Genomic DNA, 19,885 nt, shown 5'->3' on the forward strand with positions numbered 1-19,885 from the left:
GATTTCTGACATGCTTGTGGTTCTGATATGATCTATGACAAAATCAAAAAAGCTTTGGTGATAACCAAGTGAATCTTTAATTTAATACTCATTTCTCGCTAGAGATAACATCAAAAGTGCAAAAAGTTGGTCATAAACATAAATTTACAAGACCACCAAATGCAACTTTCAGATGATACTTTTATTTTTGTGCCTGACCATCCTGGAAAGGAACACACTGGATTGTGGGATATCAAAAGTGGTGAAGGGTAAATCTAAAATATGCTGCCTTCAAAAATTAACCCAATGAAGGAATCCTATTAGGCAGGAAGTAATGCTAACTTTGGATTCGGAAGTGCCTTGATGCCTTGCTACCTTGGCTACCTCTCAACATTTGTTTTTTGGTTATGAGACAGGGGTCATGACATTTTCTGTTTCTGTGTTTGTTAATCATGCTTTGAATGTTTGTTCATCTTATCTTGTTCTGGTGGACCGAGTAGAAAAAAGTGAAATTTAAAGAGTTGTTCGCAGATGGGGTTCAGTTGTTGTTAGCAGATTGACACACTAAGACCAGCAGGCATCATACGTGTGTGGTGTTTGAGTACTAGATCCATGGAAACTATTCGTTTGTTATCTTTCCATCTTATTGTTAATGAAAGAGCTGGCATGAACTTAAGTGTTCGAGGCAATGTCTGCAATCTCCATTTAGCCTTATTTAGCTGTGCAAAACAGTTTATTGTGCTGCTGGATGTTGTAAACTGGTATTTGTATTTAAAATCATTTTAAATTTATTAACATACTAATAAACACACTCATTTGAAGCGCAGTTGTTGTACTGTTTACCACAGTTTACATCAGATGTGAATCGCTGTGCTGCGGCTAATGAACTGAAGTCTTCCAAAGACACGTCTTCTTTCCAAGAAACCTGAATTTAAAACCAGAAAATATACAGAATATAATACACTGGGTTAAATACTTCAAGTACAAGACACAATAATATGTAAGATTTTTTCATTTAACACCCAAAACAGAACAGTGTTATATATTATACTGACTTGTGTACTTACATTATCGCAAATGTTTCGAAGAATGTTTAAATCCAGAGAAATAAGCAATTTTATCTTGTGAAGCAGAACATGTTTCTAGTGTCATTGTGTAGCCTGCCAGTGATGTCATAACCCCATGAAATGTCCAAAAATACATTTTGATTGAGTAATGGGGCGGTCACACTGCACTTTTCTCTCCATTGACTTCCATTCATACACATGCGAATGCGTCAGACCGGAAACGCAAGCTCATGCGAAAAATTTGCGAAGTGATTTCGCTGCGTTCCAAATTTCAAGTTTGGTGAACTCTGACCTGCGAATTCGCATCACGTGAAGATGTGGGACCAGTAGAAGATCGATACGTCACTGCGTGACCTCTCTGTACAGAAATTCAAAAATGAAGGAAGCAATATATCACTTTAGCTGTAGCTGGCGTCCTATTTTATATAATACATATTTAAAAGATTATAAAAATAAAATAAAAAAGAAGCTGCATAGTTCGTAGTGTCAGTGGAAACAGGAACAGATGGTACATTTGAATGAGGACGTGTTATATATTTTTTTTATTGCTTACGGCGTATATATTTATATAGAGAGAGATACAGAGAGTGCAATATAATAAGACGCTTTCGACGCCGTCGCAAAAGACACAGTACAAGCACAGATTAATCCATGTTGTGATAACTGTGGAGAGAGACCGTTTTATCTGGCTCCCGCCCATTCGCATCGGCGTCCGAAATAATTTCGCACGTTTAAAGTCTAGTGTGACCGCCCCTTAACTTCTAGATCTGTGCTGATTTGAGCGAACTGTTTTGAGGGTGGGGAGAAATAGGCATTGTACTTTTTAGAAGAAGTCAGTGTACCAATGCTTTCGAAACAAAGTAAAAGTACAAAAAACAGTTCCTCTAAGTAGACACACACTCACTAGCTCAGCTGTTCTGGTTTAGAGGCGCTCCGAGGTTCGTTAGGAATGTGAGCAGCTCTGTGTGCCGTGAACCGTGTTCAGCTCCTCCCCTCAATGTTTTCAGCATGTTGAAACACGATGAGCTAAAAATTACTTAAACAGATTTCGTGCGAAGGCTCACGGTTGTTTTGGAAAGCTCTCTGACTATGGCTTTAGTGGAAACTCTTCTCACACATGTGTCCACCACAGGAGCTTTACTCGCTGCTGTGCTGTTGGTTTTGGTTGTTTATCTCTTCTCCATCAGCTCCAGCTCTCCAGAAGATCCTCCAGGACCCAAACCACTGCCTCTCCTGGGGAACCTGCACCTACTGGACCTCAGACAACTTCACATGAGCCTCTTCAACGTGAGTTTCTGTCTCTTGGCTTATTTTTCTTCACAAATATTGAATATATCATTAAAAAATCCTATTGCCAGTGGATTATGGCATGAGACAAAACAAAAACTAGATGCTGAAAATTCAGGATTACATTTGAAGTTAGTAGTAAAAGAGTAGTAAAAGATTTACAAAGACATATTTGAGTCGATTACTTTAAATCTAAGGAACTTTCTGTCAGCGATTTTCCACTTTCCAAGTTCTTTGCCTGTTTTCATTCCAGCGCCACTAGAGACAGATCAATGCAAGATAATGTGTACATTTGTTTCACAGTTGTCCAAGAAATATGGGTCGGTGTTCACAGTGCATTTTGGACCCAAGAAGTTTGTGGTTCTGGCAGGATACAAGACAGTTAAACAAGCACTCGTGAACCAGGCGGAAGAATTTGGGGAAAGAGACATTACCCCCATATTCCAGGATTTCAATCAAGGATTCGGTAAAACATCAGCATGACATTGCATATTGTGCTCGAATACATCACTGTTGAAGCTTAATCATTGACTGCAATGTTTTTCTCAGTTCTGTTTCATGCTTGTTGATATATAATGGATAAAAAATTTAGAAGGATAATCAGTACCCATCATCCTCTCTGGTGATTTATAAATACAAATGTTTCTCCGCAGGAATCGTCTTTGCTAATGGAGACAGCTGGAAGGCTATGAGAAGATTCGCTCTTTCAACTCTTCGGGACTTTGGAATGGGCAAGAAAATGAGTGAAGAGAAAATAGTGGATGAGACGCGTTATCTGCGGGAAGTGTTTGAGAAGTTTCAAGGTAGAACACTTGCTTTTATTAATGGCACACTTTTCTAAATATAAAATTACTCTACATTTCTTCTCTGCTTGCATGTGTATTGCAGGAAATCCATTTGATACGACCCAACCGGTGAATTACGCCGTCTCCAACATCATCTCAGCTATTGTTTATGGGAAACGGTTTGAGTATGAGGACCCAAAGTTTCAGAACATGGTGAACAAGGCCAACAAGAACATTCAGATGATTGGTTCTGTTGTGATACAGGTAGTCACCACTCATTTGTGTTTTGGTGCCATTCATTGCAGTGATGCTTCAGTAGCATTGAACAGTTTTTCTTTTTCTTTTTTGCAGCAGTGCATTAGAAGAACCATTTTTGGTTCCCTAAAGAACCTTTTAGTAAACAGTTCTTTAAAAGAACCTTTTATTTTCTTTGTCCTTTTTTTCACTATAAAAAAACTTTTGTGCAATGAAATGTTTTCATGGAGCCATCAATACCAATAAAGAATCTTATTTTTTTTTTAAGTTATGTTTATATAATTTTTTACTAATTTTATTGCAGTTTCAGCTTTGTTTGTTTCATTATTTCAACTTCAAGTAAATTAAATAGAGAAAGTTCTATTTTTGGCCTGTCATGTGACATCAGTTGTTTTCATGGAACCATAAAAGCCAATAAAGAACTTTAATTTTTAAGAGTGCCACGTAAGCAATTTATAAATTGAATACTGTGGCTCTGTGCTGCATTTTGAAACAGTGCCAGTGGAAAACCTATATATATTGCAAGTATTATATGTTGTTTAATAAAAAAGGCAATCATACGAGTCCAATCAGAATTTAAAATATGAGAAGATGACCTAAAAAGCTGTAGGTACAGATCAAAGCTGTTGTGTGTCTCCAACTGCAGATCTATAACATGTGTCCGGCTCTTGGTCCCTGGATGAAGACGTGGAGGCTGCTAATGAAAAGTAGGGAAAGCCTCAGAAGAGAAATAAAGGAGCTGGTGTACGTCTTACAGGAGACTTTGAACCCGCTTGAGAGCAGAGGATTCATTGATTCGTTCCTCATCAACAAACTAAGCACACAAGTAAAGTATTGCATGAATTTATGCTTCATGTTTGGCAAGCAACAGCTTAAACCTTTACCACTGGTGTTTGATTTTCAGTATTAAATTAACTATTCATTTATATGCATGTGTTACATGGATCATCTAGCCTTATCCTGAGGATGAAGTGTGTGTTTGTGTTTGATGCAGGATTCTGGAGAAACCGAGTCACACTTCCACGAGCAGAATCTGATCATTACCGTGTCAAACCTGTTTGCTGCTGGCACAGACACGACCGGCACGACGCTGCGCTGGGGTCTGCTGCTCATGGCCAAGTACCCTCACATACAAGGTCAGACGTCCAAACTGAGGGAGAAAAATATCCTGTTTCCATCAACACTTTCACATTTGTCTTAAGAACATCATAATGAGAGATCTCACTGATATGAACACTTTATATGCTGTATATGTTCTCTCACTGGTCATAGATCGAGTTCAGAAGGAGATCGACGAGATACTTGCTGGCCGTGAACCTGCATCAGAGGACAGAAAAAACTTACCATACACAGATGCTGTGATTCATGAAGTCCAGAGACTGGCTAATATTGTACCCATGAATCTCCCTCATATGACCAGCTGTGACGTTTCCTTCAATGGCTACGTCATCAAGAAGGCTGGTCCTGCTTATGTGATATTATTATGCTATTTGTTTTTGCGTTACAGCACATAGTTTATTTAAACTCATTTTTCTGGGTTTTGAAAAGTAGTTTCTAGATCAATCTGCTCAGGTTTTTGCTCAGGTTTATTTTTTTTTTGTTTTGTTTTTTGCCCCGAATACTTTTTAACCCAAGCAAGCACAGCTGCAGTTTGGTTACATTGTAATACAACATTTTAAAGATGTACAGATTGTATATTTGGATTACAAAAAAATAATCAGTATCAACATCTAAGAAAATATATATAGAGTTTGAATATATATCATCATTTTATACAACCAATTTAATATAACTAATATATTAATATAATAATTTAATATATATAGGTCATTTTGAGGTATTGTCTTTTTTATTAGCCTTTTTAGAATTTCTAAATATTGTTTATTTTATTTCTAAATATAAAAAAAAAAAATCATTTAAGAATTATTTTTTTTTTAATATATATATATTGTTTTTTAACATTTTATTGTAAAATAATGAAATGTTTATGAAAATGCTTCTGAATTCTAGGGGACATGTGTTCTGCCGCTGCTGACGTCTGTGTTGAGGGATGAGACTGAGTGGGAGACACCAGACTCCTTTAACCCTGGACACTTTCTAGATGAGAACGGTCAGCTGAGGAAACGAGACGCCTTCATACCCTTCTCTGCAGGTGTTGTGTTTTGACTTTGACATTAGACTGAACCTGGGGCCTGTTCTTCGTATGTCGCTAACTCAGTTAGCTGGATTTGAATGTTGACGATTTGGCGTGATCTTGGATCGTTTGGTTCTTCGAAGCTCATCCCGGAGCTGCTGTCATAGCAACAGATCCGTTAGCTTAAACCTGCTCGGGAGCAGCTTATTTCATGTAAACAGGATTAGATCGCTTCTTTTCAACCAGAACTGATACTTAAAATATGTCTGCTACCACCCCTACTTTATTATAAGAGGACAATAATTTAAAATAATTATCATTTAAATAATTTTTTTTTACAAATAATATAAAAATGAAAATAATAAAATAAAAATAATAGCATACTATAGACACAGCAGTGTTGTGCCTGAACGCGTTCATTGAACGATATGTATATTTTGGGCGAACGTGAACTGAACGTGCTGTATTACTGCCTGATGAACATTACTGTCAACTCGTTCATTCTGGTGTCTGTGAACGGCACGCTCTCTCAGGTTAACTTCATTCAATAGGGTGCCAGATTTCTATAGAGCCTTCCAGGCGAAAAACCGGCTAAAACACACCGTAAACGGGTCTTAATATGTAGCGGAAAACACCCAATCTGCATACGTGACGCGTCATCAAAAAAAAAAAAAAAAAAGAAAAAAGCATGGGGGCGACAGCAGCATGTAGCAAGTAGCCGTATGATCATTTAAAATATTTTTACGATGTTTATGACAAGGTCGGTGAGAATGGGACACAAAGCATTAAAGCAACAATGGGGAAATGCTGTCCCCTCAATGCTAATGTAAACCCTGGTTGGATAAGGATTCAAAATTGGATATGAAGATGAAATCTGACGCATAGCTTCATTGTTAAAACTGATAAAATAATTGCTGTCTGTGATTCTATTTGGACTGTTGCAATAATTTTGAAAAATAATAGCTTGCAGCAACATATGGAAAAAAAGAACTATGAACTAGTTCATTTTTGGAACTGTGTGAACTTAGTTAAAAATTGTGTAATTTGAACTATGAGCTGATCTAGTTCATTTTAAAATTTGTGAATTGAACTTTGAACTATTTCATGTAGAAAGTGAACTTTCCCAACACTGGGATATTTATTTGTCATAAAATTATTACTTCATAATTGTATTAGAGTCTTACACACATGCTATACAGATAATAGAGTGGTGCATTATTTTGAGTGATAACTGCTATTATAAGAGGGTCCGTGTATCTTTTGGTCATTCGATTCTCTATTTAAAAATAAATAAAGATAAATGAGAAACGGTTTGATTTTCGTTTTGTTTAAGAAACGGAAAACGAAAATTTAGCTGGATTTTTCGTATTTTTGTTTGTGGGTAAAAAATGAGATTACGCTTTAATATTTGTTTGAGTGTGTGGGCGGCGCTGAAACGCCCCTTTCATCCCTCTTGTACTGCAGTGACAAGCGGCAACCACAAACTCAGTTTATTTTCAGAGTTTATTAATCCTGCGAATTCTTTGCTAGTGGTGCTTGCAAGATAAAATAATAATAATAATAATTAATTAATTAAATTAATAATAAAATTTTTCCGGCTGCTGCATGTTATTGACAAAGCAGACTTGACAACTTTATTCATGAAACACCATTTGAATTTTACTTCAATCTACAGCTATCTACAGCGAGATGGAATAAAATATAGGCCTACTACAAATTTTTTTGCCTACTTATTTTATTCTAGGCCATTCATAAAAAAATTAAATGGGAAAAATCCAACCCCACATTTATAATAAAATGTATATTAAAATAAGTTAAGTTTTCCCCATAATTAGTCTACTTTAAATGTTTTAATTAGAATTATGAACTGAATTCACGAATTCTGTAGATGACCGAATATGGTGTGACATAATTACAGAAAATGAGTTCAGATGGGAAACACTGCACCTCTGGTTGGTTTCATTTGAATTACATAGGCCTAAATATAAAATTATTATTATTATTATTATTATTATTCTATTTAAATGGCTTATTTTAAAAGTAGACATGTCCAGCTAGACATGGTTCGTCTGATGCATTAGCCTGGTTCATTCTGACGTTTCAGAAAGAAGTTAATGTAGACCGAGATGGCAGAAAGCAAATCCTGTTGAGTTTTCATGTTATTTAGGGTGTCTTACCACCCAAACTGACGGAGCTGAAGCTCTTTCCTCTTGTTATCGGGATGGAAGCTGTGGATCTGGATCCGCCGATCGGAGAAGTGCAGCAGACTACACTCTACAAGATAAAGCTTCAGTTGCTGTTGTTTGTATAGCAAATGAAAACGTGAGGTTTTTCTTAAACAGGCATAGAATAAAATTAGAAGGCTAAATAAAATCTGCACATTTCATGTCATTGTAGATCTTACAGTAAAATTCAAATATCATTGAATAAATTAATTTCTGTTTGGTATATATATATAGCTTGCAAGCACCACTAGCAAAGAATCCGCAGGATTAATAAACTCTGCTGTCTGCCGCTTCTCTCCTGGTGAAAATGAACTGATCTTGCTGTTGCCTCTTGTCAGTGCAGTACAAGAGGGATGAAAGGGACGTTTCAGCGTTATTTTATTAGAATTTAACTGAGTTAGCGACGTACGAAGAACGGGCCCCAGGCCACTGATGTGAATGGCTTGATTGTCTTTTAGTAATTTTGATGACATAATTTTTGTTTTGTCCTGATCCTGAATTATTGAAAAGCAGTCATTGATCTTTCAGGCCGCAGGGCTTGTCTTGGAGAGAGTTTGGCCAGGATGGAGCTCTTCCTGTTCTTCACCTCCCTCCTTCAGCGTTTCCGCTTCACTCCTCCTCCAGGAGTGTCTGAAGATGATCTGGATCTCACTCCAGTCGTGGGTTTGACTTTGAACCCTTCACCTCACAAACTGTGTGCAATCAGTAGAACCGAAAGTCAACCAAACTGATGCATCACTAACTGAAGTTCAGTTCAGTTTAATATGATCACATCTGTCTTCTGAGAGAGTGATGATGTTTAATGTTATGTTCAGTGCATAACTTAATAACTGAAACTGAAGTTTCAACAGTGATGTGCAATGATGTTCTGAAATGAGCCAAGCCCTGTTTAATTTTTTAATTTTTGTTTTATGAATGCAATGTTCCAGTTACACTTACTGTTGACACATTTTCCCAAAAAATTAGTAGGTATTGTTTTGCATTTTTACATAAGTCAAGTCTCAAGTCTCGTTTATTTATATAGCCCTTTCTACTACAATGTAGACCAAAGGACTGTACATCCAAAAGCAAGATAACCATAAAAAACTAAATATGGAATGACAAAGTCAAGAATTAAAAGAAACGGAATACAAATACGTTTTCACACGAGTTTTAAAAACATCAACTGACGGTGCAGATCTTATATCAGGGGGAAGAGCATTCCACAGTCTAGGTCCAACGACTGAGAAAGCTCGATCCCCTATAAACATGTTCTCCTGGCCATTATAGTGGGCCGATTGCCAAAGAGAGGGAGACCACCCCCATATTAGGTGCTGTTTTTAAATTACAATTCATGCTAAACTTTAAAAAACAAATACTCCAAAAGTGCGAAGCGGCGAATATAATTTAAATGATGCTCTCTTCAGGGTGCGAGTGTGCTCATTATACCATGGTGTCAAACTGTTTTCCTTAACCTTCCTTAAGCGTAAAGGAGCAAGTGTATTTAAAATGCTAGAAAAGAGACAGTCCATAGTTTCTGTTACATCAAGTTGTTCTGAGGTTTTGGATATGCTAAAGAATTTGAATACATCAGGAAGATAACTTATAAAGCAGTCTTTTGTGGTAGAAGTGATGGTTCTTCCATACTTGTAACAAGAATTAGAATTTACAGATTTAGCTATATGAAGTTTGCACAGAACTAAATAATGATCTGAGATATCATCACTTGGCTAAAATCACCAACAAATTAAAACTTTATCTGCAGCCAGCACTAACTAGGATGTAAAATCAGCAAACCCTTTAATAAAGTCTGTACAAACATCACAGGGGATTTATCATTAACATTGGTTTCTCTGGATAATGTTAAATGAAGCACCATTACTTCAAAAGAGTTATACTTGAAGCCTGCCCTCTGAGAAATCCTGAAAATGTTGTTATAAATTGAAGCAACACCTCCCCCTTTACCTTTTGGAAGCCGCTCATGATTATAACAGTAGTCTTGGGGGATACATTATTAAAATGTATTAAAATACATTATTTTATTTTATTTTATTTAAAATAATGTAATCATCAGGTTTTAGCCAGGTTTCTGTCAAACAGAATACATCTATACTGTATTATGATCAGTGATCATATTATCTACAAAAAGTGCTTTCGTAGAAATGGATCTGATATTCAATAAGCCAAGCTTTATCATTTGTTTATCCATATTGCATCTGTTTTTTATTTGTTGACATCAATTAAATAGTTAATTTTAACTTGGTTTGAACGTTTTTTGTATTTTCTAGTTCGGGGAACAGACACAGTCTCTATAGTGTGATATCTAGGTGAAACAGTCTCTATGTGCTGAGAATTAGCTGAATTAGCAGAAGAGTGGCACCACCCCAGGAGGGATGAAGGGCTCGTAACAAGTAGTTCCACTCACCATTGTCAAAGCTCTACCTCACTGGGTGAGATTTGATAACACTGGGAAAACATACTGTTCCGCTTAGAACAGGGACGCTGCGGAAGCCCCATCCTTCTTGAAGGAGTTTTCGGAAGCAAATACACATATAACATCCGTTTAGGATAAATCTGAGGTGATAAAAACCCTCTCGGGAAGGCAGAAGTCTGCCAGGGAAACATGGACTCTAAGGCTATACTGTGGACTATACACATACGAGTACCGCTTAGGTCTCAATATGGAACCCAGTCTTCCACGGTTCTCACAGATTCATCATGAAGGCCTGGCACCAGACCTTCCACCATGTCCAGCTGCCTAGGGTGATGGAGAATATCAACAGGGTCTACAACAAGGACACTCTGGACCAGTTTTAGCAAAGAAGTCTTTACAACGACGCATCTGTGAAGCTCTTTTAGTGAAATTTGCTCTTTAGGAAATGCTCTTTTAGTGCTGAGGCGCATAGAGGAATTGCATGCCAACGTGCATTCGCTTGTTTAGTTTACACTCGAAGTAGAATGTCTATTGAAGCAATATCCCAATTCGTCAGTCACCGACGTGATGTCGAGAGTGAGCGACTGAAAGGGAACAATCATTTTGTATATTTATTAAAATATTGTTTTCATAAAAAACAAAGTCTTTAAGTTGTAATAATACGACAATGGTTTTCACCTGAATGAGTCAAAAAGAGAAATACCTGCTTAATTCATAGGAATGTAAGACATTAAACAAGTGCATTGGTAAGAACATTTGAGCCCTTTGCAAATTCATGTGAAACGTGTTCAACATAGAGTAGACGATGGTTAAAGAAAATTATGTAAAATCATGCTTTTAGTGTATCATTACCCAACACTTGTTGACATCAAATAAGAAAATGTTGACTTTGACATGTAGTAACTGGCTTTTAACCTACTTTTAGTCCTAGTTAATTTTCACCAGATCAGTTAATCAGTCCCACATATCATGTTTTCCTTTGAAAACTCAGCGCTGTGGTAATGCCATATTATTGTGTTCAATGAAGACAAGAAAAAGCCCTCCACAGAATGACTGAAAGATTGGAGTCCTGTGAAAAGCAAAAGCTAAACTCACTTTGAAGAGGCTCATGTGAAGTTGTCTGAGGTCCAGTAGGTGCAGGTTCCCCAGGAGAGGCAGTGGTTTGGGTCCTGGAGGATCTTCTGGAGAGCTGGAGCTGATGGAGAAGAGATAAACAACCAAAACCAACAGCACAGCAGCGAGTAAAGCTACTGTGGTGGAGCTCCTAGGATCCATTTATTTTTACAGTGACATCTAAGTAAAACTGTTTTAATAAATCATTTAATGATGATGTGTTTAAGAAACTGAAGCGGACAACAATTTTCTACTTGAAAGTGTTTCTTTAAAAAAAGAAAGCGCTGGATCTATAGCTGCCCACTGCTCCAGGTGTGTGTTCACGGTGTGTGTGTGTTCACTGCTTCAGGTGTGTGTTCACGGTGTGTGTGTGTGTTCACTGCTTCAGGTGTGTGTGTGTTCACTGATTCGGGTGTGTGTTCACTGTGTGTGTGTGTGTTAACTGCTTCGGGTGTGTGTTCACTGCTCCTGGTGTGTGTTCACTGCTTCGGGTGTGTGTTCATGGTGTGTGTGTGTTCACTGCTGCGGGTGTGTGTTCATGGTGTGTGTGTGTTCACTGCTTCGGGTGTGTGTTCACTGCTCTGGGTGTGTGTTCACGGTGTGTGTGTGTGTTCACTGCTTCGGGTGTGTGTTCACTTCTCACTGCTGTGTGTGTTCACGGTGTGTGTGTGTTCACTTCTCCAGGTGTGTGTTCACGGTGTGTGTGTTCACTGCTCCAGGTGTGTGTTCACGGTGTGTGTGTGTGTTCAACGCTCTGGGTGTGTGTTCACTGATCTGGGTGTGTGTTCACTTCTCACTGCTGTGTGTGTTCACTGCTCCGGGTGTGTGTTCACGGTGTGTGTCTTCAATGCTCTGGGTGTGTGTTCACTGCTCCCGGTGTGTGTTCACTTCTCACTGCTGTGTGTGTTCACTGCTCCAGGTGTGTGTTCACGGTGTGTGTGTGTGTTCACTGCTCTGGGTGTGTGTTCACAGTGTGTGTGTGTTCACTGATCCGGGTGTGTGTTCACTTCTCACTGCTGTGTGTGTTCACTGCTCCAGGTGTGTGTTCACGGTGTGTGTGTGTTCACTGCTCTGGGTGTGTTTTCACGGTGTGTGTGTGTGTGTTCACTGCTCCGGGTGTGTGTTCACGTTGTGTGTGTGTTCACTGCTCCAGGTGTGTGTTCACGGTGTGTGTGTGTTCACTTTCCTTTACCTTTACCCTGTATTTACTTTATTTTTTTGTGAAAAATGGAGGTTTTTGAGGGTGGTTCTAGAGAAGGGGGGTTTGGCAACACTGGTCTCAGGCGCCTGCTGCAGTCAAGTGCATTCACAAGAGTTCTAATAGTCCGGACATTACGTGATTCAGAGGTAAAAAAGATATAAATACTGTTCAGTATCGTCACAAGCCGCAGGGTTTAATTTGGATTTTTTTGTGCTTGTATTTTAAGCCTTTTTTTTTTTTTTTTGCTTTATGATTCATTTTCATAGGTTATTAACTATTATAATTCATGAATAAATGATTCACATATGTTCACACTTCATTAAGGTTCACTTTCACAGGTTATTAAATGTTCATAATTCATTAATAAATTATTTACATTAAGGTTCACAAGTAACTACTTTTGGAATTAAAACTGTAGTGCTGATGTGACAAATTACTCTAGGCTTCGTCATGAGAAAGAGGTGCTGATTCCTCCGTATGAGAAGTTTAAAGTCATTGATGTCAAGACAAAAGGTCAGACAGGTGCATGGTGTGAAACTGTGTTCATTTTGAAAAGCTCAGGAATAATAAGTTACCTGAACTGTGCTCTATTCAAGAAACCATCCAAGACCATAACAAAGTACTATGGTTTGCGCTGAACAAAGCGCTTTGAATTTATGTGATAAAATCATGTACACCAGTTTAGGGCCAAAAAATATTATAAATATCTTTGGTGTGACACTGCAAAATCTCTTTATTATTGTATTAATTTAAACATTACTTCTAAAAACAGTTCCTCTAAGTAGAAACACACTCACTAGCTCAGCTGTTCTGGTTTAGAGGCGCTCCGAGGTTCGTTAGGAATGTGAGCTGCTCTGTGTGCTGTGATGAACCGTGTTCAGCTCCTCCCCTCAATGTTTTCAGCATGTTGTAACACGATGACCTAAAAACAGATTTTGTGCGAAGGCTCACGGTTGTTTTGGAAAGCTCTCTGACTATGGCTTTAGTGGAAACTCTTCTCACACATGTGTCCACCACAGGAGCTTTACTCGCTGCTGTGCTGTTGGTTTTGGTTGTTTATCTCTTCTCAATGAGCTCCAGCTCTCCAGAAGATCCTCCAGGACCCAAACCACTGCCTCTCCTGGGGAACCTGCACCTACTGGACCTCAGACAACTTCACATGAGCCTCTTCAAAGTGAGTTTCTGTCTCTTGGCTTATTTTTCTTCACAAATATTGAATATATCATTAAAAAATCCTATTGTCAGTGGATTAGGACAGGCTTGTTTTTATGGATTCCAACATGAGACAAAACAAAAACTAGATGCTGAAAATTCAGGATTACATTTGAAGTTAGTAGTAAAAGAGTAGTAAAAGATTTACAAAGACATATTTGAGTCGATTACTTTAAATCTAAGGAACTTTCTGTCAGCGATTTTCCACTTTCCAAGTTCTTTGCCTGTTTTCATTCCAGCGCCACTAGAGACAGATCAATGCAAGATAATGTGTACATTTGTTTCACAGTTGTCCAAGAAATATGGGTCGGTGTTCACAGTGCATTTTGGACCCAAGAAGTTTGTGGTTCTGGCAGGATACAAGACAGTTAAACAAGCACTCGTGAACCAGGCGGACGAATTTGGGGAAAGAGACATTACCCCCATATTCCAGGATTTCAATCAAGGACTCGGTAAAACATCAGCATGACATTGCATATTGTGCTCTAATACATCACTGTTGCAGCTTAATCATTGACTGCAATGTTTTTCTCAGTTTCATGCTTGTTAATATATAATGGATCAAAAATTTAGAAGGATAATCAGTACCCATCATCCTCTCTGGTGATTTATAAATACAAACCATGTTTCTCCGCAGGAATCCTCTTTGCTAATGGAGACAGCTGGAAGGCTATGAGAAGATTCGCTCTTTCAACTCTTCGGGACTTTGGAATGGGCAAGAAAATGAGTGAAGAGAAAATAGTGGATGAGACGCGTTATCTGCGGGAAGTGTTTGAGAAGTTTCAAGGTAGAACACTTGCTTTTATTAATGGCACACTTTTCTAAATATAAAATTACTCTACATTTCTTCTCTGCTTGCATGCGTATTGCAGGAAATCCATTTGATACGACCCAACCGGTGAATTACGCCGTCTCCAACATCATCTCAGCTATTGTTTATGGGAAACGGTTTGAGTATGAGGACCCAAAGTTTCAGAATATGGTGAACAAGGCCAAAAAGAACATCCAGATGATTGGTTCTGTTGTGATACAGGTAGTCACCAGTCATTTGTGTTTTGGTGCCATTCATTGCAGTGATGCTTCAGTAGCATTGAGCTTCATTTTATTTTTTGCAGCAGTGCATTAGAAGAACCATTTTTGGTTCCCTAAAGAACCTTTTAGTGAACAGTTCTTTAAAAGAACCTTTTATTTTCTTAGTTTGAAGATCCTTTTTTCACTATAAAGAAACATTTGTGCAATTAAATGTTTTCATGGAGCCATCTATACCAATAAAAAATCTTTATTTTTTTTTTAATTTATGTTTATATAATTGTTATACATTTTATAGCATTTTCAGCTTTATTTGTTTCATTATTTTAAGTTTAGTGAAAGTGAAAAGTGAGAAAGTTCACTTGAAATGAGAAATGAAAATGAGAAAAGTTCTATTTTTGGTGGATAATAATAACCCTGGTCTGTGGCTGTCATGTGACATCAGTTGTTTTCATGGAACCATAAATGCCAATAAAGAACTTTAATTTTTAAGAGTGCCACGTAAGCAATTTATAAATTGAATACTGTGGCTTTGTGCTCCATTGAAACAGTGCCAGTGAAAAACCTATATATATTGCAAGTATAATATGGTGTTTAATATAAAAGGCAATAATACGGGTCCAATCAGATATGAAGATATGAGAAGATGACCAAAAATGCTGTAGGTACAGATCAGTTTCATGCTCAAGCACTGTTTGAAATAGTTTTGGCTCTGGTCTGAAACTCTGACAGATCTATTTCAAAGCTGTTGTGTGTTTCCAACTGCAGATCTATAACATGTGTCCGGCTCTTGGTCCCTGGATGAAGACGTGGAGGCTGGTGATGAAAAGTAGGGAAAGCCTGAGAAGAGAAATTAAGGAGCTGGTGTACGTCTTACAGGAGACTTTGAACCCGCTTGAGAGCAGAGGATTCATCGACTCGTTCCTCATCCACAAACAAAGCACACAGGTAAAGTATTACATGAATTTATGCCAGAAACAGCTTAAACCTTTACCACTGGTGTTTGGTTTTCAGTATTGAATCAACTATTCATTTTTATGCACGTGTTTCATGGTACTGGATCATTAAGCCTTATACTGAGGATGAAGTGTGTGTTTGTGTTTGATGCAGGATTCTGGAGAAACCAAATCACACTTCCACGAGCAGAATCTGATCACTACCGTGTCAAACCTGTTTGCTGCTGGCACAGACACGACCGGCACGACGCTGTGCTGGGGTCTGCTGCTCATGGCCAAGTACCCTCACATACAAGGTCAGACGTCCAAACTTAGGGAGAACAATATGCTGTTTCCATCATCACTTTCAAATTTGTCTTAAAAGCATCATAATGAGAGATCTCACTGATATGAACACTTTATATGCTGTATATGTTCTCTCACTGGTCATAGATCGAGTTCAGAAGGAGATCGACGAGATACTTGCTGGCCGTGAACCTGCATCAGAGGACAGAAAAAACTTACCATACACAGATGCTGTGATTCATGAAGTCCAGAGACTGGCTAATATTGTACCCATGAATCTCCCTCATATGACCAGCTGTGACGTTTCCTTCAATGGCTACGTCATCAAGAAGGCTGGTCCTGCTTATGTGATATTATTATGCTATTTGTTTTTGCGTTACAGCACATAGTTTATTTAAACTCATTTTTCTGGGTTTTGAAAAGTAGTTTCTAGATCAGGTTTGTGTTTTTTCTTTTTTTTTTGCCCCGAATACTTTTTAACCCAAGCAAGCACAGCTGCAGTTAGGTTACATTGCAATACAACATTTTAAAGATGTACAGATTGTATATTTGGATTACAAAAAAATAATCAGTATCAACATCTAAGAAAATATATATAGAGTTTGCATATATATCATCATTTTATACAACCAATTTAATATAACTAACATATTAATATAATAATTTAATATATATAGTTCTTTTAGAGGTATTGTCTTTTTGATTAGCCTTTTTAGAATTTCTAAATATTTATTATTTTATTTATATATATATATAAATCATTTAAGAAATAAAAATGTTTTTGAAAATGCTTCTGAATTTTAGGGGACATGTGTTCTGCCGCTGCTGACGTCTGTGTTGAGGGATGAGACTGAGTGGGAGACACCAGACTCCTTTAACCCTGGACACTTTCTAGATGAGAACGGTCAGCTGAGGAAACGAGACGCCTTCATACCCTTCTCTGCAGGTGTTGTGTTTTGACTTTGACATTAGACTGAACTTGATGTGAATGGCTTGATTGTCTTTTAGTAATTTTATGGACATCATTTTTAATTTGTCCTGATCCTGAATTATTGAAAAGCAGTCATTGATCTTTCAGGCCGCAGGGCTTGTCTTGGAGAGAGTTTGGCCAGGATGGAGCTCTTCCTGTTCTTCACCTCCCTCCTTCAGCGTTTCCGCTTCACTCCTCCTCCAGGAGTGTCTGAAGATGATCTGGATCTCACTCCAGTCGTGGGTTTCACTTTGAACCCTTCACCTCACAAACTGTGTGCTATCAGTAGAACCGAAAGTCAATCAAACTGATGCATCACTAACTGAAGTTCAGTTCAGTTTAATATGATCACATCTGTCTTCTGAGAGAGTGATGATGTTTAATGTTATGTTCAGTGCATAACTTAATAACTGAAACTGAAGTTTCAACAGTGATGTGCAATGATGTTCTGAAATGAGGCAAGCCCTGACGGTTTAATTTTATAATTTTTGTTTTATGAATGCAATGTTCCAGTTATACTTAATGTTGACGCATTTTCAAAAAAAATTAGTAGGCATTGTTTTCTGTTTTGACATAAACATGTTCTACTGGCCATTATAGTGGGCCGATTGCCAAAGCGAGGGAGACCACCCCCATATTAGGTGCTGTTTTTAAATTACAATTCATGCTAAACTTTAAAAAACAAATACTCCAAAAATGTGAAGGCTTTTAGTTGTCATTTTCCTCAAGCTGCGCTCCATTTTTCGGGATGCTCTCTTCAGGGTGCAAGTATGCTCATTATACCACGGTGTCAGACTGTTTTCTTTAACCTTCATTAAGCATAAAGGAGCAACTGTATTCAAAATGCTAGAAAAGAGAGAGTCCATAGTTTCTGTTACATCATCAAGTTGTTCTGAGGTTTTGGATATGCTAGGGAATTTGGATACATCAGGAAGATAACTTATAAAGCAGTCTTTTGTGGCTGGAGTGATGGTTCATCCATTCTTGTAACAGGAAGTAGAATTTACAGATTTAGCTATATGAAGTTTGCACAAAACTAAATAATGATCTGAGATATCATCACTTGGCTGAATAATTTCAACACTATCAACATCAATTCCATGTGACAGTATTAAATCTAGAGTATGATTTCGACAATGAGTAGGTCCTGAAACATGTTGTCTAACACCAATAGAGTTCAGAATTTCTATAAATGCTGATCCCAATGCATCTTTTTCATTATCGACATGGATATTAAAATCACCAACTATTAAAACTTTATCTGCAGCCAGAACTAACTCGGATGTAAAATCACCAAACTCTTTAATAAAGTCTGTATGGTGCCCTGGTGGCCTGTATACAGTAGCCAGTACAAACATAACAGGGGATTTATCATTAACATTGGTTTCTCTGGATAATGTTATATGAAGCACCATTACTTCAAACGAGTTATACTTGAAGCCTGCCCTCTGAGAAATCCTGAAAATGTCGTTATAAATTGAAGCAACACCACCCCCTTTACCTTTTAGACGCGGCTCATGTTTATAACAGTAATCTTGGGGGGTGGACTCATTTAAAATAATGTAATCATCAGGTTTTAGCCAGGTTTCTGTCAAACAGAGCACATCTATATTATGATCAGTTATCATATTATTTACAAAAAGTGTTTTCGTAGAAATGGATCTGATATTCAATAAGCCAAGCTTTATCATTTATTTATCCATATTGCATCTGTTTTTTATTTGTTGACATCAATTCAATTGTTAATCTTAACTTGGTTTGGACGTTTTTTGTATTTTCTAGTTCGGGGAACAGACACAGTCTCTATAGTGTGATATCTAGGTGAAACAGTCTCTATGTGCTGAGAATTAGCTGACCTCTGTGACGTGAGGCAGCTAGCAGACGGTCGGTTTAGCCAGTCTGTCTGCTTCCTGACCTGGGCCCCAGTTAGTCAAGTACAAACTATAAGACTTTCTGCCATATTTCTAGACAGAAGAGCGGCACCACCTCAGGAGGGATGAAGGGCTCGTAACAAGTAGTTCCACTCACCATTGTCAAAGCTCTACCTCACTGGGTGAGATTTGATAACACTGGGAAAACATACTGTTCCGCTTAGAACAGGGACGCTGCGGAAGCCCCATCCTTCCCGAAAGAGTTTTCAGAAGCAAATACACATATAACATCTGTTTAGGATAAATCTGAGGTGATAAAAACCCTCTCGGGAAGGCAGAAGTCTGCCAGGGAAACATGGACTCTAAGGCTATACCGTGGACTATACACATACGAGTACCGCTTAGGTCTCAATATGGAACCCAGTCTTCCACGGTTCTCACAGATTCATCATGAAAGCCTGGCACCAGACCTTCCACCACGTCCAGCTGCCTAGGGTGATGGAGGATAGATATCAACAGGGTCTACAACAAGGACACTCTGGACCAGTTTTAGCAAAGAAGTCTTTACAACGACGCATCTGTGAAGCTCTTTTAGTGAAATTTGCTCTTTAGGAAATGCTCTTTTAGTGCTGAGGCGCACAGGGGAATTGGCCGCTTGCAACACGACAGGGGACGACCGCCGCTGAAGCGCTATCTTGTCAACACACCAAGCTTCCGAGAGCATGAACTCGCAGTTCACAGCAGACACATTTGAGCAGAAGGATACTGACGCTCGGCTCCAGAGCGAAAAGCTGGTATGCATTGCACCTGCTGCTTCTTATACTCACGCTGTGATCAGTGGCAGCAGATTGGTGCAATAATTGCATGCCAATGTGCATTGGCTTGTTTAGTTTACACTCAGAGTAGATTGGTCTATCGAAGCAATATCCCAATTCGTCAGTCACCGACGTGATGTCGAGAGTGACCGACTGAAAGGGAAGAATCATTTTGTATATTTCTTAAAATATTGTTTTCATAAAAAACAAAGTCTTTGAGTTTTAATAATACGACAATGGTTTTCACCTGAATGAGTCAAAAAGAGAAATACCTGCTTAATTCATAGG

At 38.2% G+C, this 19,885-nt stretch overlaps 2 protein-coding genes across 3 annotated transcripts; both read left to right on the forward strand.

Annotated features, from left to right (window-relative positions):
* Positions 1-1,927: 1,927 nt before the first annotated feature.
* On the forward strand, positions 1,928-8,725 carry LOC113067745 (cytochrome P450 2K1-like). Of its 2 annotated transcripts, none has more exons than XM_026240197.1 (9): positions 1,928-2,333; positions 2,637-2,799; positions 2,987-3,136; positions 3,222-3,382; positions 4,020-4,199; positions 4,368-4,509; positions 4,646-4,830; positions 5,384-5,525; positions 8,246-8,725. In XM_026240197.1, the coding sequence occupies exons 1-9, from the start codon at positions 2,136-2,138 to the stop codon at positions 8,461-8,463; spliced, it is 1,539 nt and encodes a 512-aa protein (XP_026095982.1). In that variant the 5' UTR covers positions 1,928-2,135; the 3' UTR covers positions 8,464-8,725. The 2 variants fall into 2 exon arrangements, with proteins under 2 accessions (XP_026095982.1, XP_026095983.1); XM_026240198.1 differs by having other exon boundaries at positions 2,136-2,333; positions 8,261-8,725.
* A 4,710-nt stretch (positions 8,726-13,435) lies between these two features.
* Positions 13,436-17,396, forward strand: LOC113067746 (cytochrome P450 2K1-like). Its single transcript, XM_026240199.1, has 9 exons — positions 13,436-13,633; positions 13,961-14,123; positions 14,309-14,458; positions 14,544-14,704; positions 15,469-15,648; positions 15,811-15,952; positions 16,089-16,273; positions 16,746-16,887; positions 17,020-17,396. Exons 1-9 carry the CDS (start codon positions 13,436-13,438, stop codon positions 17,220-17,222), a joined length of 1,524 nt encoding a protein of 507 aa, XP_026095984.1. The 3' UTR covers positions 17,223-17,396.
* Positions 17,397-19,885: the final 2,489 nt, after the last annotated feature.

Source organism: Carassius auratus, linkage group LG28B (genome assembly GCF_003368295.1).
Source record: "Carassius auratus strain Wakin linkage group LG28B, ASM336829v1, whole genome shotgun sequence".
NCBI classification, from domain to species: domain Eukaryota; kingdom Metazoa; phylum Chordata; class Actinopteri; order Cypriniformes; family Cyprinidae; genus Carassius; species Carassius auratus.